The following is a 27,103-nucleotide window of genomic DNA, read 5'->3' as shown; positions in this document are numbered from 1 at the left end:
ACTTTCGATTTCGGTATGAGGAAACGTGATTAACGTTTCAGATTATGTTTCATTATATACCGAAGAAAAAAAACTCGGTCTCATAAAAAATGATGTAAAAAGCGCAACAATATCAAGGTCATTCGAAATTACCTGTCTTATGTGTCTACCTGTCGCTTATTTTAATTTGTTTATATTTAAACGCATACCATTGATTTTTTTGTGGCAATTTAACATGAACTGAACACTTGCTGGTTTGGGCGAACATTATTTTTATTTTTAGCATCATTTTTTGTGCCATCCATTCGGACAATTGTACATATCAGATTTTTGATGGTCCATAATTAATTAGTTTTTTTTTTAAAACATGAGAATGGATATAATAAAAACGGGCATCATTGTCTGTAACCAAGGGAACTTAGATTAGGTCAATTTATTTTAGGTATACCTTCAATATACCTTCAATTCTTTAAGAAGATCAATATACCTCCCAATATACCTAGTATATTTACACGTTTGAAATCAGCAATTCAAGCGTCGAATACCGTAAACATATACAGGTACATACAATTCATACCGCATTTAATTTCAAAAGATCTCGAATAATAAAATATTGCTTTGAGTATACCGCAAGGCGATTTAATATTCTATGTCTTTTTTAACATGTTTCTTAAGTTTGATAACGGTCAATTGCCCATGTATGAAACGCTACTAATAATTTCATATTTTGCAGACGTTTATCTGTTACCGAAAGAGACGACTAAAATATACTCTGGCTGTTTTTTTTAAAGTTATATAACGCCACTGCTGAAGTAAGAGATTTCAAGCTAATCTGTTTCAAATGTCTCGATCAGGAGAAGTAACAGATATCATAATTGCGTTTGTAATATGCTATAAAAGGTGCAATAAATTCTCAACAACAGGAACGAGCTATGTTACTGAGACTAAAAATGAGATCTCACAATCATGTCTTTTTGAGGTACTTTCAACAAAATGTCCACTTTTAGCTAGCTCCCTTTTCTTTTGATGTAGTTACATATGAACGTTTAGTGAACGTTTTGCTTAAATTTTATGAGTTCCAGAATACACGTAGAGAAACGTAAAATTCGACATGTTTTTTGATGAGGAAGTGGCTGTGGTTATATTATTCTTGTTGCGGCGTGCCTTACAAAAATTTGGAAAACAATAATCCAGATTTTCATTGTTAAACGAACATCATGTGGAATCAATTACTAACCACAACAACTTGAAACAAAAATATGTCGAAGTTTAACAAGAACAGCGCATAAATTTCATCATTATAACAGGGACTAAACTAAGGAACATCGCAGGTGGGAATTTTCCCACCTGCGCCTCTCTAATTCCCACCTGCGAATCCAGATCTGCCCACAAGAAAAATTACAATTATCTAACTTGAAATAGTCAAATAAACGTAATTTTAATACAAATTTTGCCTGCGGCGCATTGAACCTAGTTGGAAAATGACAATGGCATTGCCGATATCAGTTTTTTTTTAATCTTTTATCATCATTTAGATGGAGATACAGATACAGAATCAAAGTATTTCACATTTGTAGCTTTCACTTTCCTAAAAACTAAAAAAAAAATGGAAAGAAAATAGGGTTGGCATGTAAAAAGTGACACTAAAGGAACTAAAGGAACTAAATCATTCGAAAGGTCTTGGCCTCGAATTACTTTCAGTGGAGTGGCGTATGAAACTCCAAAATGGAGGTATTAACAAAAATGTGAATTTTGTTTCTCATTTATTTCTCTCTGGTGTGTTAACGTAAAAATCGGTAGAAATTCTCAAAAAATGTCTGTAAACATCCGAGATTTTTTCAGATTTTTTGGACCCTTATTTAACGACAAGCGTTACAATAGTACCACTCTTTTAGTTCCACTTTTTTCCGTAAAAGGGAAAAAGTGGAACTATTGTAACGCTGCATATATGCAACGTTATAATAGTTCCACTTGTATAAGGAAAGTGGAACTAAAAAAGTGAAACTATTGTAACGCTGCATATAGGCGGCGTGAAGATAGTTCCACTTTTTCCTTTTACGAAAAAAGTGGAACTAAAAGAGTGGTACTATTGTAACGCTGGTTATTTAACGATGAAAAAATTCAATGATTTTTTTCCATATGCTAGACAAAAGTGCTACTACCGTTTTTGGCCACTTGATTTGTCTTCATGGAATGTGCCTACATTATGTAATTTACTCAGATTTTTTTTTAAATGGCGGAATACACCCTCATTTATAGAAGAATATTTGAAAAAATATTTTTACCTATAAGTAGGGGTCCAAAAATTCTGCAAAAATCACAGATGTTACAGACGTTACCTGAGAATTTTTTCAGAATTTTCAGTTACATCCATCGAGAGATATAAATTATAGACAAAACTCACCCTCATACCCAAAAACTCACCACTATTGTGATTTTTAGGGCTGATATTCTACCAAAAACACCTTTTAGTCCAGTAGACCGATAATTATCTGCAATTTTCTGGAATTTGAGTTTGAGGTCATATTGTGGACGCATTTTCCACAGGTAAAAATACACCCCCAACATGACCGAAAAATTAAATTCCAGAAAATTGCAGATTATTATCAGGTATGATCGGCAACTTGACTAGACTTTACATTTTGACATTTTGAATGATTTTTTGGATGAAAGACCCTAGACTTACGGTCAGGGGAATAATTCCCTTTAAATCGAAATAGTACATTTCGTACCTAGGACCTAGGTCTTTTTTAGCGTGTGAGAAGTTTCCAGACAGAGCCGAAGGCGAAGACGAAGTCGCACGTTTCGGGTCCTAGGTATCAAAAATATATTTACGTCAACGTCCTGACGCATGATATTATTTTTGGATAAAAATTTTTACTTTGGCGCCCAAGATTTTGTGTTTAGGCGCCCCTTCGAAAAGTTTCCCACCTGCACAGAAATCCTTATTTTAGTCCCTGATTATAATGTATTATATGTACAGTCGACGACGTTGAAATAACTGACGTATTTCGTTCCAGATGTTCTTCAGCTGATCAAAAAATGGTTTGCGTATTTAAACGGTTTTCCCATTACCACCCACGCGCATGTGTGTAAATTGTTCACCCGTAACAACAAGCATTACCACATTTGTTTGAAAAACAGCTGAAACCAAATCACTCATTTGAAAGTCGCCGACTGTAAATGAGTTAATCATTTTTTAAGTTTAAAAATACTTAAGTATTGAAGCGGTTTACTGATAAAAATATTGTTAAAGTTCACAAAACTGGATATTAACCTTCTTTGTAGCTAAAGATAGCAACAGGTTTATTGTGAATTGTGGGTCAATTAAATGTTTTTTATTATTAATTTAATAATTAAGACGAAAACATGCCTTTTAAAAGGTATGAGTCGCATAATCAATCACTCAATCAATCAAATGAACAACATTTACTGATTGAAACCATTAAATACGAAAGACGCAAAATTATCTACCTACTTTACATGTTTTTCATTTAGATATTTATTGACGCGTACTCATTATGGCAATAAAATAAAGTTCCCTTTATCACGTTACTCTGAACCGAACAAGCACCAACCAAATGTTGCAATAAAAATCAATTTTGCATCGTCATCGTATACGATAATACAACCCATGATCATTACACTCTCATTCATGATATTTTTTATATAAAAACAAATCGGTGGATATTACAATTATACCAGAGCCTTGAGAGACCACAAACGAAATAACATAAATAAAAATCATAGAGTTGAAATTTACATTTAAGTACGCATTGTCATTGCTTAGCGACATGTGTAAAAACCAATAAGAATTATTGAGAATTTTAATTAGATGTCTTAGATCTTGTGCAGATCTAAATCAGTGATCAGTAAGATCGCTAACTTTATGCACAATTTATTTTGTACGAAGCATTATCTTGATTAATGTTTTCGTGTGAAGAGTATTCATATTAACTTAGAGTACAATATTGAGAAGATAAAAAATGGTGCCAATCTTATGATTTCGGTTTATTATGTCTACGTCAACACCAAGATATTATATTGTTTGGATAAGGCGTGTGCGCTTTTATTTCCAACTCTTTTGTCACAAACTATCCGATTTTTATATCTTAATCTGAACGTACGAAAAAGAGAAACCAAATAAATTCGTAGGATAAAACATAAAAATTTGAAAAGTCAAGAGTAACCCATAATAGTCTTTTAATTTACTAGGGTAATAAGGCATGTCTCTCTCTAGGGATATGTCTTTACCACCCTCGTAAATTAATAAATATTATGCACCTGTGTCCAAATGTTTATTTTGACTAGTTGGTGATTGTGATCCTCATAATCCATCTCATCAAAATAAACATTTGGACATTGGTGCATATCATTTTTTATGTGTCGATGCAAAGATAAACCCATTTTCCCTCTCCGAGCTGATGCATAATGTTAGTCTTATCACACAGAGACGTTTGTGTAGTTATTTGTATCACTTGGATTGAAATACAATATACGTGTGAGTTCGTATACCGAAAGAATAATTTTTACATGAGTATGTATGTTTCGTCGAGACGAATCATACATACGTATGCAAAAATTATTCTCTCGGTATACGAATTCACACATATACTGTGATTGAGTGGTTTCAATCCTGTGATGCACAAAATTTTACACTTGCCACACCATGAAATACACAAATTAAAAAAAAACAAAGCATTTCTATCGCACTTGTACACATCGTTCAAGGCTAAACTTAAATGTAACGAAACCGAAATTACGCGATACAAAGCCGAACAAGTCGATCGTTCGATGTTCATCATAATACGGAGAGTAAGCTCCGCCTTCGTTTTCATTTAAAATCAAATTTCTCTCTTTGACGAATCACGTAAATAACCACAGGAAATGCCACTATTAAGTAAAACATTGCTCACATCCCCAGACCTGTTTACAAGGTCTGCTGAGAGAGAATTAAAAAAGTGTGGTTTCCGATAACTTTTGGCGCGTGATATTCAGTGTTTTCATGGTGAGGCGAGTCTAAAATACTATTTTATGCTTCTGAATTCCCTACGGTCAAAAGTGGTATATAACTAGCATAATCAAGAGAATTGGTTTAGGCGCTCACACGATGAAAAATCCGTTACTCGGGATAAAAATGAAAAGCCTCGTTTTCGCATGAAAATCTGAGGTGTGCTATTTTCTCCTCTAAGGTGTATTTTGCACGCGATGCCAAAACAAATGATTTTTATACTATGTAAATAGTGAAATAGTGTAGGGCACACTGGGCACAGTCTAGCAGAGATCTGTTACATCTTAAATGATTCTGGATTTCGAAACGTGTATCATATCGTTGACAAATACCTATGAGCAATGCTCTTGCTGATACGATCTTATACGTATAGTAGATGTAATGTGAAAACTAATGAAGTAAAAGATTTATCATTGAAACCAACTATATATTCTACTATTAAATAAGATGGTATGTCGGTGTGTTTGGAACTAAACCTACCTTGCCCGTTTCTCTTCTATATACTCATTGAAGAGTATAGTACATTCGCTCTAAAATTGGAGTGCGAATATTATTGCGCCATAAGAAATACACGGCGCAATTATAATATCAATCGATACACAATAGAGAAGAAATTGAAGATAAGATCAACAAGATAGTTATATTTCACAAATTGAATATAATCTTTGAAGGAATTTACCTCAATGAAGCAAAGCTTTAGCAATTGGTTAGAATTTCGGGTCAATGATCTTTTTGTTTACCTTAACGGTTTCCACTGAATTTTTGTTCAAAGGTCATTTATGAATATAAAATTACGCTCCTTATGTGTTTCTATGTATCATATGTCGTGACGTGTCATATGTAATAAATATGATTTCAATTGGAAACCACAAACAGCAAAGTGTTACAATTTCGTTCTCATCAAATTTATTGAGAAAAAATCAAATGTGATCTTCAAGTGATAAGATAATCCCGTCGTTCTATTAGGTTTGATCTGCGAATTGAATTAAATGTATAATTTCAAAAAGGTGTAGGTTACCCGTGTGTAATGGTTTTTTTTTATTATTTGAATGTTTCAAGGTTTTGTCGCTTACAAAATCTTTTTTTTTTCATTTTTATTGTTGGAATTAAATTGAATATTTATGCTTCCTGACCATGGTTACCGAGTATGTATAATGCACGAGAAGTTTTGTCGAAATCAAAATTGAATTTAGGATATCAAAAAATTGTATAAAAATTGAGAAGGTAAAGTACATGCCGCATTACAATGATATTACTCAATTTTAATGAGACGTTCACGAATCATTCGGTAACTTAATTTGATTGATGAAGTACAGCAAGTGGAGATTAAAAACTCAATACGTGTTCGAATACATATCAACATTATTGTTTAATGTTTATATGTTTATGTCGGAATGTTACAATGATTTTCAAAAATTTAACAACAAACAATTCAAAGACTTTTTTTAAAAATCTGTTATTCATGAGACTTAAAACTGTTGAAGGAGTGTCATTAAAACAATCGAATTAGGAAGAAGTCTTCATGTGAAAACTAAATGAAATGAGGTAGTTTTCGAATACCTTCGAATAATACCCCATTTCAATTAGAGAACTTTATGAAAAAATTATTTGGTTCTCGTTTAAGCACTAGTGTCAAAATGAATTTCTTTTAGACATTTGAAGCTTTACTTGATTGAAAGACAGAACAAATGTTCGGATCAGTTATTCCGTTAATTATGTTCTAAAATTCTTTCAGCTTTCTTAAAGTTTTCAATTTTTAAATTAAACAAAATCAAGAAAGCCAAAAACTGTTAAAATGGAACAAATCCCACTATGCTCTCACAAAATCTACTACTTCTGCTGTTTGAACTATCTTGTATTGTTTGCAACAAAACTCAATTTTTTTTTAAGTAGAATAAAACCACGATTGCCTAAACTGTTGTACCATCAAATAAACCATAAAGCCTTCAGCAATTGCAAAAAAAGTGTCAACAAAATGTCTAATGCCTGCGCGTGTATCTGCGACACTTTCATTTATTTTACCGAATTTATTTATTTTTCAATATTCCTATATGTTCTTCATGCTGTTGGTAATGGTGTGTTTACCGGTAATAAAACCAATCTCATTATGAAGTTGGTACGAAAAGAGTGTGATTAAGATGTATGTATACTGATAACAAACAAATTAATACACATGGCGTTCAAGGTTAAATTACAGGTATGACAGGTATGCTGAAAAAGTCATTTTCTTCAACGGTTATATCCAACCGAAAATAAATGGATTCGGCAGAATTTTTCAAGTAAAAACTAGAATTACATGATTGTCTTCTTAGCATTTAAACTCTTTTCGAACGAGTTGTAACAGGATTTTTTTAGGAAATACTTCGTTATTCCTTCAACTCGTCCTTAAACAACTAAATGAAAAGTTACCACCGCCCAACCAAACGTTCGTTTGAACAGACAATACGAAAATATTTTTCAGTCAGAGAAGGAGAGACAGTTTTTTGTTTTTAATGGTATAAAAGACCCATTGTTATTCAGCAACTGTATCAGTCATAGTTCCGACTACAAACTTAATACAGTTTCAACACAGATCTTCAAGACATTCCAAATCAAAATCAAAATGTTCAAGTTGGTGAGTGTTGTTACATACACACAATTTGAATGCAGTTTTTGTTTTGTGAAGAAAAGAGTGATTGTACAAACTGAGGATATATGCAATCAATTTGAGTGCAATATTTGTGTAGCCGTGCATCCGATTCAGTTTTATTTCTGTAGTGATTGAAATACAAAGGTCTCGTCTTTAATCATCGTCTTTTGTCAAATTTTCAGTTGGTGTTATCTGTTTTCATTGCCGTTGCTGCTGCTGCTCCAAGTGGTCTCTATCATGAAGCCCCAATTGCCTACGAATCCGTCGCTGTTGTTGAGCCAGAATATCATGTCGGCACTGTAGTTGAACACATCCCCACAGCTGTGTCACATCAAAGCCGCACTGACTACCATAGCAAACCAGTCGTACACTCTGTTTTGGCTCCAGTTGTACATGCTGCCCCAGCTGTGCACGCCGCTCCAATTACATACAGCGCACCAATCTATTCTAGCTATGCTCATAGCGCACCAGTCTATTCTAGCTATGCACACAGCGCACCAATCTATTCCGGCTCACCATTGATTCGTTCATGGTAATAAATCAGCTTGGAACCAGTGCATGTAATAAATTTGACTGACCATTGTAAAAAAAATGCGAAAGCAGCTCAATTGGCAAAAAGTGTTTCCTATTGTTCACAATGAAAGATTAGGAAACAACGAATAAATTATTTTCACAAATTTTGTATTTCAATTGTCACTTTTCGAGAAACACCCTTATTCGCAGACAAACATAGAAAACGCTACGAAAATCGAAGATATTTACTAAATCTTTTCGACATCCGAAGACATGCCAAGATGGAATGTGCCGATGTTTCACTGCTATCGGTTTGGTCGAACAATTCGGTTAATATAATACAACAATTTTTTGATTAAGAAGATCACAAAACAGCCTAATTAGGTCTTATATCAAAGAGTTACTGACATTTTCAAATGAGTTACATGTTGTCAGACAAGCAAGGAAACATTATTTTATACGATTAAGTAAATGTAAGCATTCACATCGTCATGATGGTCAGGCATTAAAATAAAAAATGCTGCACAGCTTCCAGATATTACTAGACTCACAAAATTTTATACAACATCCGCTATAATTGCTCTATTTTGTTATTTTCACTTGCGAAGATTGCGAAAACGAAGCAACACAAAACAAAAATCGCAAAACTGACAAAGACTTCAAAAAAAAGCACAATAAAAGGAACTAAAACAAACCGTTACTATACACCCAGTGCATGCCAAAAGGCATTTGTAAACATTTGCACACAGGATTAAATTACGATTCGTAAACGAACACGTGAGCTTATTTGAGTATGTTTATCAGGCATGAGTATGTTTACCTGTGTTGCTGGAGAAATGCTGAAAATCGCTCCTCCACTTGCTCTACAAATTGTTTTCTTGACAAAATAGCATAAGAGATAGTCCCTATAAAATTACAAAAATGCAAACTTGTACTGCTAATGTTCAAAAACAATATTGTACATACTCAAGAATTTTTGCATTTTTTAACCTTTTCATAGTCGACAAGTATTAGCGGTATATTAGCAATTTTACTGTTGGATCTATTACTTCATGTGATGATCTAAGTCTTAGATTCTAAGTATTTTCGGGAGATTGATTTCAAATATTTTCCTTCATTTTTTAAACAAGCCATATAAGACTGCATTAGGCAGAGCTTGTCGTATAATCCTGATGTTGTTTGGTATCTGGTTCCACTCTTTTTATTTTATAAATTCCTTCGACATTTAACTGGCCATAGATGAAGAACAAATTGTGTTGTTTTTTGAGTTCACAGCAACAATGCCACATATTGAATCAACAACTAGTTATTATAATAGGTTTTACTATGCTGGTGCATGTAATAAGGCTATTACATGTATAGGCAATAACCTTTACATCACTCGCATAGTAAAACGTCGTACTACACACGGAAAATAAAGTGATATCTCGTATCACGATGAGTAAAAGTACCTCGGGCTGCCGCCCTCGGATACTTTTTCTCATCTGGATACGAGATATCACTTTACTTCCCTTGCATAGTAATGTACTATTATTGGATGCTTCGAAAGTAATTATTTACATGAGGTAACAATTTTGTGATGAAAGCAATTCCCCCAAGTGTGTTTTTGAGGAGTACGCTTCGTTAAATGTCTTTTCGAGAAGTGTAGAGTCTGTATCTGTATATCAGAGGTATACAACTACACTTGTAGAAAAACTGCTGCCGAAGAAAATTACTCAAAAACACGAGTATCGAGTTAACGAGTATCACCAGGTTGTTTCCGAAGTAAACGTAGCATCATCCCATGAGTTCTAGTTTACAACCTGTCAAACAATCAACAAGAAACAAAATAAAAATGAGCGACAAATAGTCCACATATAATGAATTATTTTCGCAGGGGGCAAATTGCTATGTAATGGTCCACTTTCGCATGGTATAGAGACCGTAAAAATATTATCTAAGATCCTTGATGAAATTTTTCTTGGCATTTTTATATTCTTAGATCCATCTGCCGAATATTTTCTTAAATTTCTATGAAAATGTGACTATTTTTAGGTTCATTTCAGTTCAGTTCATTTTAGACTTGTGCGAAACTGTAAATTTACAGAAGGGAATTTCATTATGTTTCTTTATTTAGTACTTTAGAAAACTGTTTATTTTCACAAAAAAACTCTTCCCTCTTCAACATTGTTTCTGAAAAAAATTCTTGAAAAAAAAAACGTTAGAAACAAAGGCAATTGCCTATTAATCCTAACAAATTGGAAAACCTGTTCTATTTTTCTATGTGATTACACATTTTCAAGAAAACAATATAAGAACTGTTTGCGTAGTTGTATCAGGAAGGAAAGACTAATTTTTGTCATGTCTGTTATTTTGAGTAAATTTATTTAGGTATACCTGCTAATCGTGTAATTAATTAACGATTCGTTCATTGAGAACTTCATTAAATTACACACATACAAAAAACCGAATTTTTTACACTGTTTACATCGTGAAAATGTTCCGTACTTTGATGTTTTTGGTACATACAAATCTCAAAAGTGGCAGTTCATATTCAATGGTATTTTTTTACGAAAACAATTCATTTATAGTGTTGCTCGCTGTTTTACCGTTTAACTTTTTTTTTCGTTTCTTCTTGTTTCGTTATACATGTGAACATTGAAAAACACATACCCAGTAATAGTTAACTCTCATTGTCATTACTCTTGCTTTTGGTTTGGTAAAGTATATGTTAATAATAACTTTATGTGGTATCGCGCGTAATAATATCAATGTTAATTTGAAGGAGAGATAGTTTTTTGCTTGATGGGTATAAAAAGACCATTATTGTTCAGCAACTGTATCAGTCATAGTTCCGACTACAAACTTACTACAGTTTCAACACAGATCTTCAAGACATTCCAAATCAAAATCAAAATGTTCAAGTTGGTGAGTGATATAATTAAACAAACAATTTAAATGCAGTTTTTGTTCTGTGAAAATAAAAATCAACAGTGATTGCATAAAAGTCCAGGATATATGCAATCGATTTGAGTGCAATGTTTGTGTAGCTGTACATTTGATCTAGTTTAATTTTTGGATTGATTGAATCATTAAAATAAAGATTTCTTATTCTTGTTTTTTTTTTGTTAAATTTTCAGTTGGTGTTGTCTGTTTTCATTGCCGTTGCTGCTGCTGCTCCAAGTGGTCTCTATCATGAAGCCCCAATTGCTTACGAATCAGTAGCTGTTGTTGAGCCAGAATACCATGTTAGCGCTGTAGTTGAACACATCCCCACAGCTGTGTCACATCAAAGCCGCACAGACTATCACAGCAAACCAGTTGTACACTCTGTTTTGGCTCCAGTTGTACACGCTGCCCCAGTTGTGCATGCTGCCCCAGTTGTGCATGCCGCTCCAATTGCATACAGCGCACCAATCTATACCAGCTATGCACACAACGCACCAATCTATTCTAGCTACGCACACAGCTACGCTCTCCACCATTGATTCGTTCGTTGCAGTTAAATCAGCTTGGAATCAGTGCATATTATATTAAATATTGACTGACCATTGTAAAAAAATATGCGAAAGCAGCTCAATTGGCAAAAAATGTGTTTCCTATTGTTCACAATGAAAGATTAGGAAACATCAGAATAAACAATTAAATTATTTTCTCAAATTTTGTATTTTAATTTACCCTATAATGATGTCCTTATTTAACAGGCAAATGTCAGGCAAATATAAACAGTTTTACGTGTTACGGCATGTTTCATTTTCATTTGCATTGCCTAATCACATAAAGCATTGTACTTACGAGGTTCCAAGTTGTTATTTGATCAAATACACAACTTGGAACCTCGGAAGTAGTATACTATTACTATCTAATCTATTACTTCATTTGATCGAAGATTTTCAGAGATTGATTTCAGAAATCTTTTACTTCATTTGTTTTGACCATGCTTTTTGCTATACGTGTAAGACCTCATTTGTCGTTTATTATTGCTGTCGTTGTCGATAACAGATGACAGCCGTCTGTAACAGGTTAAACGAACAAAAACAACACGTCAATAACAAACAACATTTCTACTTTTCGCAATTCCTTGGAATGTTTTTTTTTAAGTTTTCGATCCCACAAAAGAAATGAAAATATTTTTTCACAATGTAGATGGGTCTTTCTTTCTTGTGAAAAATTATGTATTTAACCTCGGCAAAAAAAGATGAAAATTCAATTTTTCCCCTAGGCTATTAAACTTAAAAACAAATCCATCTACTCTTATTTTGTTGATATAATTACGAATTTGCTTCGTACGAATTTTGGATAAAGCTGAAACTTTTTGTAAGGTCCGAATGATTCCACGCCTTAAAATTTATTTTAGCAAACATTACTTGCGTCTAATTTCACCACCGTTACACTGCAATTTTTAAAATTATAATTAAACTTTCAGAATCCCAACAAGTCAAATGCAATTTTTACTGACCCCATCTTGTAGATGGGTTGAGTCCCTTGACTGATCTTAAACGACCATTTTTACGAGAGGGTATATGGCGCTGGTGGTAGTCGGAACCCAAAAATTATATATTAACCTTACATGTTTAAAAATGCCACCATGCCATCTCAATCGTTCATAAAAATATAGTAGAAATCTCTTTGGATTTTACATATTAAGTCTGCGTGACCATCACCTCGAAATTTGACTGTCAAATTTGATAGCTAAATCCATAGTCCCTCATAGCCCATCTTCGAACCAGGATTTTAATTCCTCGCATTTAAAAAAATTGGTTGAGAATTATTCGAGTTGCAGTGTTCTCAACCAAAAATGGTTATCGTTTTTCGTAACATTTCCTACATTTTCAATTGTAGTGAACGTATTTTGTTAACCACATTTCTCGGTATTTTTTGGTGTAAGACCCTGACTTTTAGTTAAGGAAATTATGCATCATTCTGTTACCTTTATTTTTACATTATTTTCATTACCTAAGGCCGAAATTCTAGGAAGCTATTTTTATTTTTTATTTAATTCGAGGTAGGATTTAAATAAACTCTTACAGAAGGATTCTAAAGTAAACATTTAAAAGAGTTAAAAGAGAAAGTAATTGTTTTGGTCTGATTTAAATTTTAGTACGAAGTTTTATAATGATTCTCATGAATGGTCTATAAGAAAAAAGTAGTCATCTGTTATCGGCAACGACGACAGTAATAAGCTATGAGCTCTGGCTAGAGTTTTATAGAAAGGCGTGATAAATTATTCAAAAAATAGATTTTGTATTAACCTAGGAGACCCGTTCCACAAATGAAGTAGCAGATTTATTGTCTACTAATAGATTAAACTGCAATACACAAATCCTTTTCTATATTTTCAATGTTATTCCATGTCGTGACATATCAATTTGGCCCCTGCGAAAATGGTCGATTACATGAGGGATATTTGCGTGACACTATCGACAAGAAAACTCAATTTTCGCGGGGTCATTCGCACAGTCATTCACGGAAAACGAGTTTTTTTGGGTGCAGCCAGATGAAGAAGAATGCATCATCTGAAATATTTTATGCCTTTCAACATAGAAACGAAAATATTTTTTGATGCCCTGGTTTTACTATTACTCCGATTTTAGATCTGAAAATACCGGAGGTATTCGAAAATGTAGGATAAACAGCAACACTTCAGCCTCACCTGAACCTTGTATCAAGAATAACGTAAAAGTAAATAGCTCGTTGTGTTGCAAAATAAATGTTAAAGTAAATGAGTGATGGATTTATTTCAGTCCGTCGAAAATACTTCAAATCAAGTAATAAATTCGATTACTGCCACTACTTTCGGTCTCTGAAAGGTTAACGGTTATGATCCTTGTTCAGAAAAATCTGTAAAGCAATGACAAAAAAACTTTATCAAGCTGTAAGTTACATATTTTTCGTAAAGACTTAAAGTCGTGATGCAGATGTGATGTGACACAGCTAGTCGTCTGTATCTTAAGCAGGGTTGCCTTTTACATTTTAGGCGCCACGGGTACTTTGAGAAATAAATACATTTTTCATGCCTTGGGCATAAATTACGGAATTTTTCTCGTAAATTAAGCTCTCAGCATGAAAAATTGTATCTGTTGCGTACGGTTTATTTTAGGCACTTTCACTTGTCGCCCTCACTTCATTCGGGCTAAAACCCGCGAAATTGCCTAAAATATACCGTCCACAACAGATACGTAATAGTTATTTTCATGTGTCGGGGCCGAAAATGAGGGAGTTTCGAGATTTTTCTTGGGTTTTCGACCCCTTACATGAAAAATTTTTTGAGTATCTATTTTGGACGATTGATTTTAGGCACTTTCGCATGTAGCCCTCACTTCGTTCGGGCTACAACTCGCGAAATTGCCTAAAAACAATCGTCCAAAACAGATACACAAAAACCTATTACGTATCGATTGAGTTGGCCGAAAGAGTTACGTATTAAGTTTTGTATGCTTGCTAAGAGGACCGAATGTAAAGAAATGTAAAGAAATGTAAAGAAAGCTTTCGCCCCGCGAATTGCTTGCTATACAAATAACTATTATCACATACGCGCGGTGTTCGGATGTCAAAATTACTTCACTAGAAGTTTAATTCAAACATTACACTTCAGGTCTATGTTGTTGTCTCGTTTTCGCTTATGTGATAAAATAGAGTACACTCTTGTCACTATCAGTCTCGGCAAGCCTCGACTTCTTCGTAACAAGTGTGTAATATATATATATATGACTAAACTCGGGATAAAAATGAAAAGTCACATTTTAGAGTGATCACTCATGTAAATAACTATTTCTTTTTGTAATCAGTGCGCCAGTGATCAGTATTTTTTTCGGCCGCCAGTTTTTTTCTGGCATAACTGGCATTTGCAAAACCGAACACTCTATGTTATAGGTATTGCCTACAATGCCAGGTCAATACTTACAGAAAAATAAACAAAGGCATCATAAACCGAGGAATAGTAGGGTGATAAGAAATGGTAAACTGAAGAGAATTAGCGGGAGTGACGCAAGTTAGCTTAATATTAACACAATTCATTTCGCCACGATACCATATTTTATCTGCCGAGAACAGATATATCGAGATACGTAAAAACTCCCTAGGGAGATAAGCTCGAGATTATCGTTCTAGATAGATATAAGGCTGTATATAAGAGACTAGTACTAATACTTGCGCAAGCTCTCGTATACGTACACGTCTCTTATATACAGCCTTATAGCAGTAATGTACTATTAAAAAAATGACTTTGAGATTATTTTATTGCACATTAATCTAGAACAAGAACAAATATTTCGCAACACATAATGGTAAAACTTAAAAAAGTCTAAACTAAAAAAATGACATGAACTTGTTCGTATGAATCTCAAGAACATGGTGATTAATAAGTTTATTAAATAATTGGCTGGTCTTCAATTTATACAACGACAGTTTCAACAATTTAATTAAATGTAAACAAGAAAATGTATTAGACACCCATGCACACGGTAACCAATAATTATATGCATTACCTAAAATGGACAAATGTATACACATGAGAGAACAAAGAGTAGAATCACCTTAATACCTCCGTTCAACTACCAGTAATTGTTGTATTGTGGTTAACATTTAATGTTAGTATATAAAATTGCTTACAAAAAACGAGTAAGATATCAACAACACTGTATACAATATCCGATCACATTTAAATGAAGTCGAGGAAAAAAGTATTTAGATCTTCGACGTCATAAAACCAGAGCAAAAATTTACCTTTGGATTTTAATGAGATTGAAATAAAATTCATGGTCAGTCGCAGAAATTTACTTCGACTGGTACATGACAAAATGTTTTTATTTTATTTTATTTTTTTAATTCACTTCTCTCAACAATAATGTATGCGGATCCGGTAGGAGTAGTTTTCTCAAGTGAGCAACTCCACAATGTGGATTGACATTATCTAAAGACATTCACAAAGAATTACAATACATACAGTCACTATGGTGGTGCGTATATAAAGCCAATAAGAATTCACTCAATAGTATCAGTCTATTTGTCGAGTTCGATTGAGTTACAATCGTAGCGCAAAAGTAATTCTAGCCAAGATGTTTCAATTGGTGAGTTTATCAGTTCAGCCAGGAGACAGGGAAGAAAGTCTTTACAGTTTTACTTACTTTGTTCTTATTCTAAAGGTCGTTCTAAGTGCATTGATTGCTTGCGGCACAGCAGCACCAAGCGGAATTCACGGTGCAGATCAGTATGCATATGCAGGCCCCGTTGCTACATATGCTGCTGCCTCACCTGTGTTGGTTGAACAACCTGCTCTTGCTAAAGTAGCAGAATACGTTGAACATGTGCCATCGTCCGTTTCTCATCACAGTTCTTCAGTTGTCCACAGCAGTGCTGCTGTAGCAACACCAGTCATCACACCGGTTGCTAAGACAACTATTGTTTCAGCACCTGCTCCAATTTTGCATTCTGCCCAAGTTGTTGCTGCCCCAGCAAGAACCATCGTCGAAGCTACACCTATCGTTGAGGAAATTCGTGAAGCACAATATATTGCTCCAGTCTTGAAACAAGTAGTACACCAACAGGAATACGCTAAAGTTGCCGAAGTCGTCGAACACGTACCATCATCTGTATCACACCACAGTTCATCGGTTGTCCACAGCACAGCCGCTGTAGCAACTCCAGTTATTACACCAGTTGCTAAGACCACTATTGTTTCGGCACCAGCCCCAGTTTTACATTCTGCTCCAGTTATTGCTCCTGCTCCAATATTGAAGGAAGTTCGTGGAATTGAACATGAAATCGTTGAAGTTCGCCCCGAAATCCACGCACCAGCAGCATACGCTAAAGTTGCTGAATACGTTGAACATGTACCATCGTCTGTATCACATCACAGTTCATCAGTTGTTCACAATACTGCCGCTGTAGCAACTCCAGTCATTACACCAGTTGCTAAGACCACTATTGTTTCGGCACCAGCCCCAGTTTACAAAGCAGCTCCATTATTGAAAACCGTTCCTGCACCAAATGCCTATACTATTCAAGGTCCATCAGCTTATGCTGTTCAAGCTCCAGCAGCTTATGCTGTTCAAGCTCCATCAGCTTATGCTGTTCAAGCTCCAGCAGCTTATGCTGTTCAAGCTCCATCAGCTTATGCTGTTCAAGCTCCAGCAGCTTATGCTGTTCAAGGTCCAGCAGCTTATGCTGTTCAAGGTCCAGCATCTTATGCTGTTCAAGGTCCAGCATCTTATGCTGTTCACGGTTCAGGAGCCTATGCTGCTTATGAAGCTCCATCATACAATGCTTTGCCATATGCCGCTTACAATCATGGACCAGCTTTCTACAGTGGACCTGCATTGCGTTCACATTAGTTCGCATTTAGAACGAGGAAAGACTTAAATATTGACTGATATGCTAACAATACCACCCGTTAGCGCAATTTCATTTCTATTGTTCTCAATGACAAATGGAGAAAAATTAGAGGGAAATTGGAATAAAAAAATAAATTATTTTGTGATGTCCCATGTAAATCAAATGTTTTATTATTCTCACATCTCCAATTAATTCCTCCCAATCAAGTCTGGCATTAAATGGATTACCTTGAAATGACGAGGTCCGATTTATATGACACAAAAACCATTGTACTCACTCATATATGTTATTGTTTCAATGTCTACGAAATTCTATGGTTGCATATTATATAACTTTTACAGCTTCTTGAACATTGAAGAACAAACTGTGATTGTTTCGAAGGTTCCTCAACGATACATCAATTCATTTACACTCTACGTTCTATTCGTTCTGTCGTTTTGTGAAACATAAATGTCCTTTTAAGTATAATTATCATGGCGATATTATATAAGCTTATATTCGAATAAATGCAAGTTTTTGATTAAGCCAACGTTAACGAACTTGATGTAAAGACTATTCACAGCTTGTGTCCGCTTTATTATGGCTGAATAGCTGGTAACATGAATGGTTCATTATACGAAGAGAACAACGCAATTGTATAAATAAACATTTTTATCGAATTGGATGTTAGTTATATAAAATTTCGTCCCCAATGAATATGATAAAGGGTTTTTGTCAACAATATGAATTTTACGCATGCCATTTGGTTTGAATAAATTGTAAAGCAATGTTTATCAAATACATTTAATCCGACCAGCAGTAAGCATTACACAAATAAATATAGCACGAGAAACTGATACCCATAGCCATCAAACGCGATTGGAAAGAGATCGAGAATATTAAACAATTGCATTGGTAATGTATACTTAAAACACTATGCAGAGTGCATATAACCGAGTTTATTGCGATGATGACCATATAAAACGCTATACATAGAAGATTTACATTGCAAAATAAATTATTTTAAAAATTTCTTTTGTGAATTCTAGGAATCTAGTGAACTGATATGGTAGAACATTATGTGATAAATATTTAGAAAAAAAGTGTCACCCATCACTCCAGGCTCTATCCTTGAAATAGTTATTTGTTTACCGATGGGAGAAATTCGGAAATTCTAACAAGAGCAAACCTTATTGATCGATTTGGAATTTCTTATTTTTCTAAAATGGGGGACACAAAGAGTTTCATGTGTGCGTGGTGTGATTGACCGTTTTTTACAACAATACGAAAATTTCAATTTGTTAAATTCGATAAAATCTTTTGAAATTCTGATAAAGTAGAAATTGTCTCACCGGAATGGTCAGCAAAACGTCATTTTCTCATGGCCTTGAGTGGAGAAAATAAGGTTCATCACATCACACTCATTAAGTAGTTACTTACATATCTGTTGTGGACAGTAGATGTTACTTCGTTTGCCTAAAATACCCGTCCACAACTGATACGTGTACAAAGTTTTATGCAAAGGGAACAAAATACGAGAAAAATTCTATAATATATTTATATGAGCTGAATATGCATACGCTTCTGTTGCCTCTTCACTAGACGTGTCTGGCGTACGACCGCAGATTCATTTTTAGTCCCGTACGAAGTACAAAGGGGTTCATAGGATTACGATGCCGTGTGTAATTGATGGAATTCGAGGCAGACAGTAAGGGCAAAGTGTTTGCCTATGTTCATAGATGACGAATCCGCAATAAAAAGGTTGTTTGTCCGTCTCTCCGTCACGTCGATATTTTGAGTAAATCCAATCCGATTTCAATTTTTTTTCCCTGAATGATAGTCGAAATAGTGAGGCTAAGTTCGAAGATGGGTATATTCGGGTCGGCCCTTCGTGAGTTAGGGCCACCTAAGTGATTTAAGGTCTTTTGGTGATATTTATTGCAAAACAAACTATGGAAATGTAAATGACACGGCAAATGATAGGTATTGTTTTTAAATCAGGTGAGTGGACCGTGAGTTAGGGCCTTAGAAGTGAAAGGCTACTCGGCCCTATGTGTATTTTACATATAACTCGAGTAAATTTCATCCGTTTTTCGTAATTTTTGTTACATTTGAAAGGTAATCGAAGGCCGAATAGAATGTTGTTGAAAAAAAAATTAAATTTGGGTCCTTGGACTGAGGCCGATACTAGGCCCTATGTGTATTTATACTCAATAAATTAAAATTTTAGGGCTATTTGAAATTTTTGTTACATTTGAATCCTTTCAGTCCTTTTACGTCATACGGGGCTTCGTAATTGCGCTATGCGCGATTTCTAAGATGAACCCATTTCATAAAAATTTTACTTTAACTACATTAACGGGCGCAATAGACTTACGGTCAAAGTAGAGTGACAGACGCACTAGGGTCACGTACATAATAGATATACGGGTTTGTACGGGGCTCAGTCGCAGCAAACGCTCCGATTGTTCTGATGGCTCGTTTATTTGATGTGTAAGGCAAAAGTTAGATATCATTCTAACGGTCACAGACAGATCTGATGACTTTTTTTTAAATTAAGACAACACACACCGTCAACGGGCTTTTCGCCTAACTGACTGAATGACAATAACAACACAAAGACGCAACCTATCAGATCAGTGAGATGTCCTTATTGTGAGTGTGTGTGTTGAGGTTGAGTTTCGAACCCACAACTGGCAATTCAATGTGAAATATCGACTGCATCATTGATAACATATAAACAAGCGAGAAAGATGGATGAAATTTTAGGAATTTGCTGGAATTTAATTTGAATTGGTAGTACACATTTTTAAGAGCGAATTTTCTGCGAGTTCTGAAAAAAAGTTACTCACAAAATCAATGGCAAACATTTGAATTAGTTGGCCAAAAACACTAACGACAACATCTGCTACGTTTGCCTCTAAAAAGAACTATGTCTCTGATATCGGCAATAAAATTATGATTCTGAGAATCTTATTCCAGTATTAACGTCACTCCATCACACACCTATGTTTATCTTATTTATTATTCAGGATTCGTGTAGTATGCCAAATGGAAAAGAGAAAACAGAAATAAATCTCACTTTATATGTTTAGCCAGACGATAAACTAATTATCTAGTCGATACGAAAAATTCTACGTATCAAGTTTATTGTTTTAACAAGTGAGTATATTATTTGACAATGCGACTATTAATCTAACTGTCAATTAATCCTACTGTTTGTTTCAAAAAGGCACTTACATAAATTTGTACAATACACGTTCAATCTGAAGCCCTGGCTCCGTAATCCCACATGGTCATTATTATGATGTAACAATAACTTGAGTAATAGAGCAAGAAAATTTATCGATCCACATTATTAGTCTAGATATATACAAACGTATTTGGAATTTGGAACATTAAAACAGTCATAACCCTTCGATATAACAGATAATTAAGCAATTCCATTCCATGTTCATAAAGTTATGGCACTAAAAGTGACCTACTCCGAAAAATCAAATGATCCATTTATCATACATACCAACCTAGTTGCAAGAGACTGCATTATGTGTAAGTAACATATACGCAGCAGTAAATATGTAAACATAATTTTCCATTTAAAATTGTTTTAATTTCAATTATTATTTTCAACACCGCACAAAACATTTCGTCTCTTTATTGTATGCATTACATGTTTGCTCGTTACGACCATATTAATGTATATGAATGTCGAAAAAGCTCACAAAAGCTATAATAACACAGATATTATAATAAAAAAAATTGCATAACCGGTAGATATGGTTGCACATAGTGTAGATGTACTATTCATTTTTCTTCATGACGACCAGATCTCAATTTGAACTGAAAAAAAATTCAAGATCATACAGCCGCATACTAATCCAGTTATTGCACTCAGATGTTATTATAAAGCAAAAAACAAGAGTGAAATACTTTCAATTTTATATTTTAATGTTTACACGCACATAAACAAGCGTGATATACCTTAACAGTAGAAGAAGAGTAGAAGAAGAAGAAGAAGAATGTCAACGTTTTGTTTTTTTGCTACTGAGAAAATCGAATTTAACTAATGTTTTCGTCAAAATTGATTTTCTGAACTGCCTTAGTAGTGTTAATAAGCCTCTGTTGTGGTATAATTTGTTGAAGTGCATATCATTAAGTTTCGAACTGCATTTAAATTGCAGTTTTTTGAATATAAATCTTAACATAACCTCAAAGTGTGATATTCATCTGCACTTTTTTCAATGGTCATACATCGTTGGCTGTTCAGTTGTTGATTGTAAGTTTCGTATTTAGAATTATTTAATTCGAATTTACTTCTTTTATTCTAGGCTTAAAGAAATACTGAGAAACAAAATACTAAGCGTAAGGATCAAAAATTTGTATTTAAAAGCAAGATCAATCTGTAAGACCAATCTGTAACCGAATATTTCAATTTGTGAAGGTAAATGCATTTTCTGTAAGACCAAAACGTAAGATCGCCAAATAATTGCATTTACTGAATCATTCAGAATTGATACAGTCAAGACCGGTATTTTTAATCGATTATTTCAGATCGTGAAGGTAAATGCATTTTCTGTAAGACCAAAACGTAAGTCCGCTAATCAATTGCATTTACTGAATCGTTCAGAAGTTTCATGATCGTATGCGAAATGAATTCGACAACGAATTCGGAATTGAAGCTTTACTATCAGAATTTACGTGGAATGAGAACAAAAAGTAAAGCATTCTTCGATGAGCTCATTGCCAATTCTTATGATGTGATCCTGTTATGTGAGACTTGGCTAAACGAGGACTTTTATGACTCAGAGTTTTTCGACAATCGCTATGTAGTGTTTAGGGCTGATCGTAGCGCTGAGCGAACCGGTTTATCTAGAGGTGGTGGTTGTCTTGTTGCGATTAAGAGCGAACTGTCTTCAATGAGAATGCGGGAATGGGAACTGGAAAAAGAAGACGTCTGGATATCGGTTGCTCACGAGAATGGTTTTAAGACGTATTTCAATGTGCGCTATGTAGAAGATGACAGTAAGTTACCTGATTATGATGTCCATTTCACGAGGATCTGCGACATTGTCACGTCGTCAAACAGCAACGACCGCTTCGTGCTTATGGGTGACTATAATCTGAGCGATGGTGTTGAATGGTATACGGAAGGTGGAGTATACGACCCGAGAGTGAATTTAAAAAGCAAATTCGACAAGCGAGTTTCTCATGAACTGTTCAATTTGAATGCTTTGTGTAACTTAAACCAGCTGAGCCGTGTGACAAACGAACTGAAAAGGACGTTGGACCTAGTGCTAACTGATATCGAATCGAATAGGGTTGAAATCAGCAGGTGTGTCAAGCCGCTGGTTCGTGAAGATCCTCATCATCCGGCGTTAGAAATTAGGTTAGATTTGAGTGTAGTTAAGTATCTGCCTGAGAGGCGTCAGCCGAAACCGAATTTTTATAGAGCTGACTATCCAGCCCTGAATGAACAGTTGTCAAACATTGAGTGGGATATTGAGTTGGATGGTCTGGATGCTAATAGTGCAGTGAACAGGTTTTATGAAATTCTGGATCCTTTTATTGATAGTATGCCAAAAGTTTATTACTCGAAAAGGGACTATCCTGTATATTTTACGCCTAAGTTGATAAAGCTCATAAAGAAGAAGGCGAATGCTAAGGTAAGACTAAATAGAGATGACAGTGAGACTAATCGTAATTTGTTCGTGAGGTTACGGAAGCAAGTCAAAAAAGAGGTAAAGATCTGCTTTGTGAACTATGTTGAAGATTGTGAGTCTAAGCTGAAGTGGAACACCAAGTGTTTTTTCTCGTTTACTAAATCGTTGAGGAAGACTAATTCTATGATGAACAGCATGAGATACGGTAATCGAGTCGGTAACGATAGAACGTCAATTTGTGACCTTTTTGCTAATTTCTTCACCACAGTGTACCAAGCCGATGTGGATACGAACGACTCGAATGAAACCGATCTGGATTACGGATCCTCAGCTGATATGGATAGTGGTGTTGACATTGCTTTTTCGGTTGATGATGTTCAGAAAGTGCTTAAGAGGTTTGATGTAAACAAAGCAACAAGTCCAGATGGAATTCCTATCATGTTCTACAAGTACTTAGCTGATTCACTTGCTCTGCCGTTGTCTATCTTGTTCAACAAGTCGCTTAATGAACGAATATTTCCAAATCGTTGGAAATTGAGTTTTATATCTCCTATATTTAAAGATGGCGACAAGCAGGATGTAACCAATTACAGAGCAGTATCTATACTGTGTGCGGTATCTAAAGTTTTTGAGAGGCTGGTTTTTGATGTGTTATTTGAAAGGCTTAAAAGTAAGATCCACAGCTCTCAGCACGGATTTTTCTCACGACGGTCAACGCAATCAAACTTGTTGGAATTTGTCACTTCAGTATCGCAATCAATGGCAAACGGAGGTCAAGTCGACGTACTGTATACCGATTTCTCGAAGGCATTTGACCGCATATTACACGGTCGTCTTCTCAATAAATTGAAGAGATTTGGATTGAGCAAGTCATTGACTCAATGGTTCGAATCTTATTTATCGGATCGATCGCAGTTTGTGGCAATTGGTGGTGGAAGATCTCGACGCATTACCCCGACCTCAGGAGTACCTCAGGGTTCTATTTTAGGACCGTTTTTATTCTTGCTATACGTAAATGATCTACTTTCAGTTCTTAGCAACACTTTTGCATTCGCTGATGACTTGAAATTGCTTAGGAAAATTGTGTCTAGTGGTGACTGCTATGTGTTTCAATTGGAGATGGATCGTCTGCAAGCTTGGTGTACGGAAAATAAGTTGGGCCTCAACGTTAAGAAATGTGCTGTAATGTCAATCACTCGTAAAGCCGATAAGAACAAACTTGAATACCAGTATAGGATTGGTAATGATACTGTTCCCAGAGTCAACTCAAAACGAGATCTAGGGGTCATCATTGATAGCAAACTTTCATTCGCTGAACACATCAACGTGACGACAAGGAAGGCGTACCAAATGCTTGGATTCATCTTCAGGTGTGGTAAGTTTTTCAAAAAGCCTGAAAGTGTCATTACGTTGTACAATTCCTTGGTGAGAAGCCGGCTTGATTATTGCAATGTGGTATGGAATCCTATGTATAAGAAGTATATCGATGTGGTTGAACGGGTGCAGCGAAAGTACACTAGAATGTTTTTCTATAAATTCAATTTGCCTAAACCTGATTATACTAGACGCCTAGAACATTTGAAAATGATGTCACTGAAGGGAAGACGATTGATAAATGATGAAATCGTTCTTTATAAAATCATTCACCGCCACATGGACACGACCTTGAACCAGTTGATTACGTATCACGATCATGGCAGACTGACGAGAAGGAATCTTGGGATGAATAGACCGATTTTTTACACAACAACATATTCAAGTAATGCCGAACAGAATGAGCCGCTAAATAGAATGCAGGATCATCACGACAAGTACTTTTCCGGTTGTGACATTTTTGATGATTCATTTCGGTCGTTCAAGAATTCGGTCATGAGCATTGGAATGAATATGGTATTGGATCAGTAATGACTGGAATGGAAAATGGTTATGAGATTTGAATTTTCTTTAAAGATTTCTGTTTAAGATTTGTAAATGATTGATATATTATTGGGTCGAAAGGCCTGTTTATTGATCAATAAACGAATAAATAAAAAAACAGTTGGTATTATACCAGAAGACGAATGAAACTTTAAAAAAAGAATGTAAAAAAGGTAATTGTATCCTCGATGTGAATGTGAAGAATTATGGTCAAGAAGTTGATTCAAACTGGCATTACAAATTCTATATGAAGTATAAAGTTACTTCGATGGCGATAGAACGATCCATTCCACTTAATTACATCTTGATAATTATTTCCACAGATCCGTGATTGAATTTCTTTTTTTTATACTTTTACCGTTACTTGGTCATAACTTATGAATTTGAGTAGAGATTTCAAAACTATTTCAAAGTTTGGCTTTTACTTTCTATGGAAGTTTTTTAAATTTCTTGGAAAGAACTGGTTTGGAACTCGTCAATAAAACTCTAATAAATAAAAAACCTTCTTTAATCTTCTAAGCCGAAATATCGTATTGAAACCGTTTGAATCTCACATAATGTTAGGAAATAGAATTATTTTTCTAAACTTATTTTCATGCACTAAATGTTTCACTAGTTATTTGTGTAACAGGAATCGTATGAAAGTGTATAAAGTACGTTCATACGACATTGCACACAGGCGGAGTAATTATATTATCACTGAACTGCATAAAGTATTATATCGGTTCTATTCATAGCACTGCTCCAACTAGCAGTGTTCTACTACTAAGCCCAAACGCGCTGCAATGTGTTAAAAACGACTGAACTTAAGTCTAAGGCAGTGGTTAGGAAGTAACCGCAGGAAGTGGACAAACATATAATTGTCATTTTAAAATCGCTTGTAAAACAGAAAGTTTATGCATTGGTCGATTTTCTGTGATCGGTAATGGACCAACCCAGAAAAAATTCGAGATTGGTCGAAAGTTACGAAACAGCAACTCAAATAATTTTTTTTCTCAATCATCGTCAGATTACGGAAATCCAAATTTTTCACTTTTCTTAGATCAATTCAAAATTTCAAATCATTGCCGAATTTTAAATTGGGAAATTTAATGACTAAGACTAGATTTTGCATTTTTTTTATACCTTTAAGCAACATCTTATCCTTCTATGAGAACTATACTCTCACATGAAGAAATAAAAGAAAAGTTAAAAAATTTGCTGGTCGAGCTTACCGAAGGCCGATTTACCATAATTTGTCATATGAAAAAGTCGACCTTTTTTCTGACAGCTTATTTGAAAGGTATTTTCAAAGCCAATACCATCTCTAGCAACGAAACTAGGAAAATTAAGGTGGTAAAACTGTACAGTGTATTCTGTCATAGAAAATTTTACACTTTTAAAAATAAATTAAATGAAGTTAGAGCAGCGATGTCCTTTTTTGTGTTGAAAATATTACGTCGCCAGTTACCATTTCAGTGTTCGAAAATGAACACTTACTGACTTTCAAATCACGATGCACTCAGAATCGATCGTTTTAATTTGAATTTACTTTAGACGAAAAACACGTTAATAAGCAAAAAAGTGTAGCAATGAACATTTTCATGTGTCGGGCCGAAAATGAGGGAGTTTTGAGATTTTTCTTGGGTTTTCGGCCCCTTACATGATTTTTTTTTTGAGTATTTGTTTTGGACGATGGTTTTTCGGCACTTTCGCATGTAGCCCTCCCTTCTTTCGGGCTACAACTACACAAACAACTATTTTGTAACAACGATAAATCAAAGATTAAATTTAATCGTAGAAATGTTTCTGTTCCTGCATCCGCTATGAAAATACTTCAAAGGATGAGCTGCCACAAGCTAAACTAAATGACAATAGAAAGCTAGACCAGCAAATTTTTAATAACCAATCGTCCAATCTAGAAAATATTCAAAAATTATTTTAGGAATAACTCCGAGATCGTTAGTCTTAGTCCGATAGTGTCCAGCTACGAACTTGACCCCAAAAATGTTATTCCTCACGCCATAAAAAAAACCAGACAACACCTTTTTTAAGAATAACTTTAAGAATTGAAGGACACTTAAGAAAAACGTACTTAACAGTAATAACTTGATTGTAGCCGTA

At 34.7% G+C, this 27,103-nt stretch overlaps 2 protein-coding genes across 2 annotated transcripts; both read left to right on the top strand.

Annotated features, from left to right (window-relative positions):
* Positions 1–7,474: 7,474 nt before the first annotated feature.
* On the top strand, positions 7,475–8,211 carry LOC119080977 (larval/pupal cuticle protein H1C-like). Its single transcript, XM_037189622.1, has 2 exons — positions 7,475–7,604; positions 7,802–8,211. Exons 1-2 carry the CDS (start codon positions 7,593–7,595, stop codon positions 8,153–8,155), a joined length of 366 nt encoding a protein of 121 aa, XP_037045517.1. The 5' UTR covers positions 7,475–7,592; the 3' UTR covers positions 8,156–8,211.
* Positions 8,212–10,885: 2,674 nt separating this feature from the next.
* LOC119081130 (calphotin-like) lies at positions 10,886–17,602 on the top strand. Its single transcript, XM_037189874.1, has 3 exons — positions 10,886–11,039; positions 11,252–11,590; positions 16,256–17,602. The coding sequence occupies exons 1-3, from the start codon at positions 10,917–10,919 to the stop codon at positions 17,441–17,443; spliced, it is 1,650 nt and encodes a 549-aa protein (XP_037045769.1). The 5' UTR covers positions 10,886–10,916; the 3' UTR covers positions 17,444–17,602.
* Positions 17,603–27,103: the final 9,501 nt, after the last annotated feature.

This window comes from Bradysia coprophila, unplaced genomic scaffold, assembly GCF_014529535.1.
Source record: "Bradysia coprophila strain Holo2 unplaced genomic scaffold, BU_Bcop_v1 contig_350, whole genome shotgun sequence".
Classification (NCBI taxonomy): Eukaryota; Metazoa; Arthropoda; class Insecta; order Diptera; family Sciaridae; genus Bradysia; species Bradysia coprophila.
The sequence above is the reverse complement of the archived record's forward strand: the minus strand, read 5'-3'. Positions and strand labels throughout refer to the sequence as shown.

Excerpts from the sequence above, each read along its gene's own strand:
- LOC119081130 (XM_037189874.1), top strand. The coding sequence starts at position 10,917 with ATGGGTATAAAAAGACCATTATTGTTCAGCAACTGTATCAGTCATAGT. Across the intron at positions 11,040-11,251 it reads AAATCAAAATGTTCAAGTTG|TTGGTGTTGTCTGTTTTCAT; the intron begins GTGAGTGATATA and ends TTAAATTTTCAG. Across the intron at positions 11,591-16,255 it reads ACGCACACAGCTACGCTCTC|GTCGTTCTAAGTGCATTGAT; the intron begins CACCATTGATTC and ends CTTATTCTAAAG.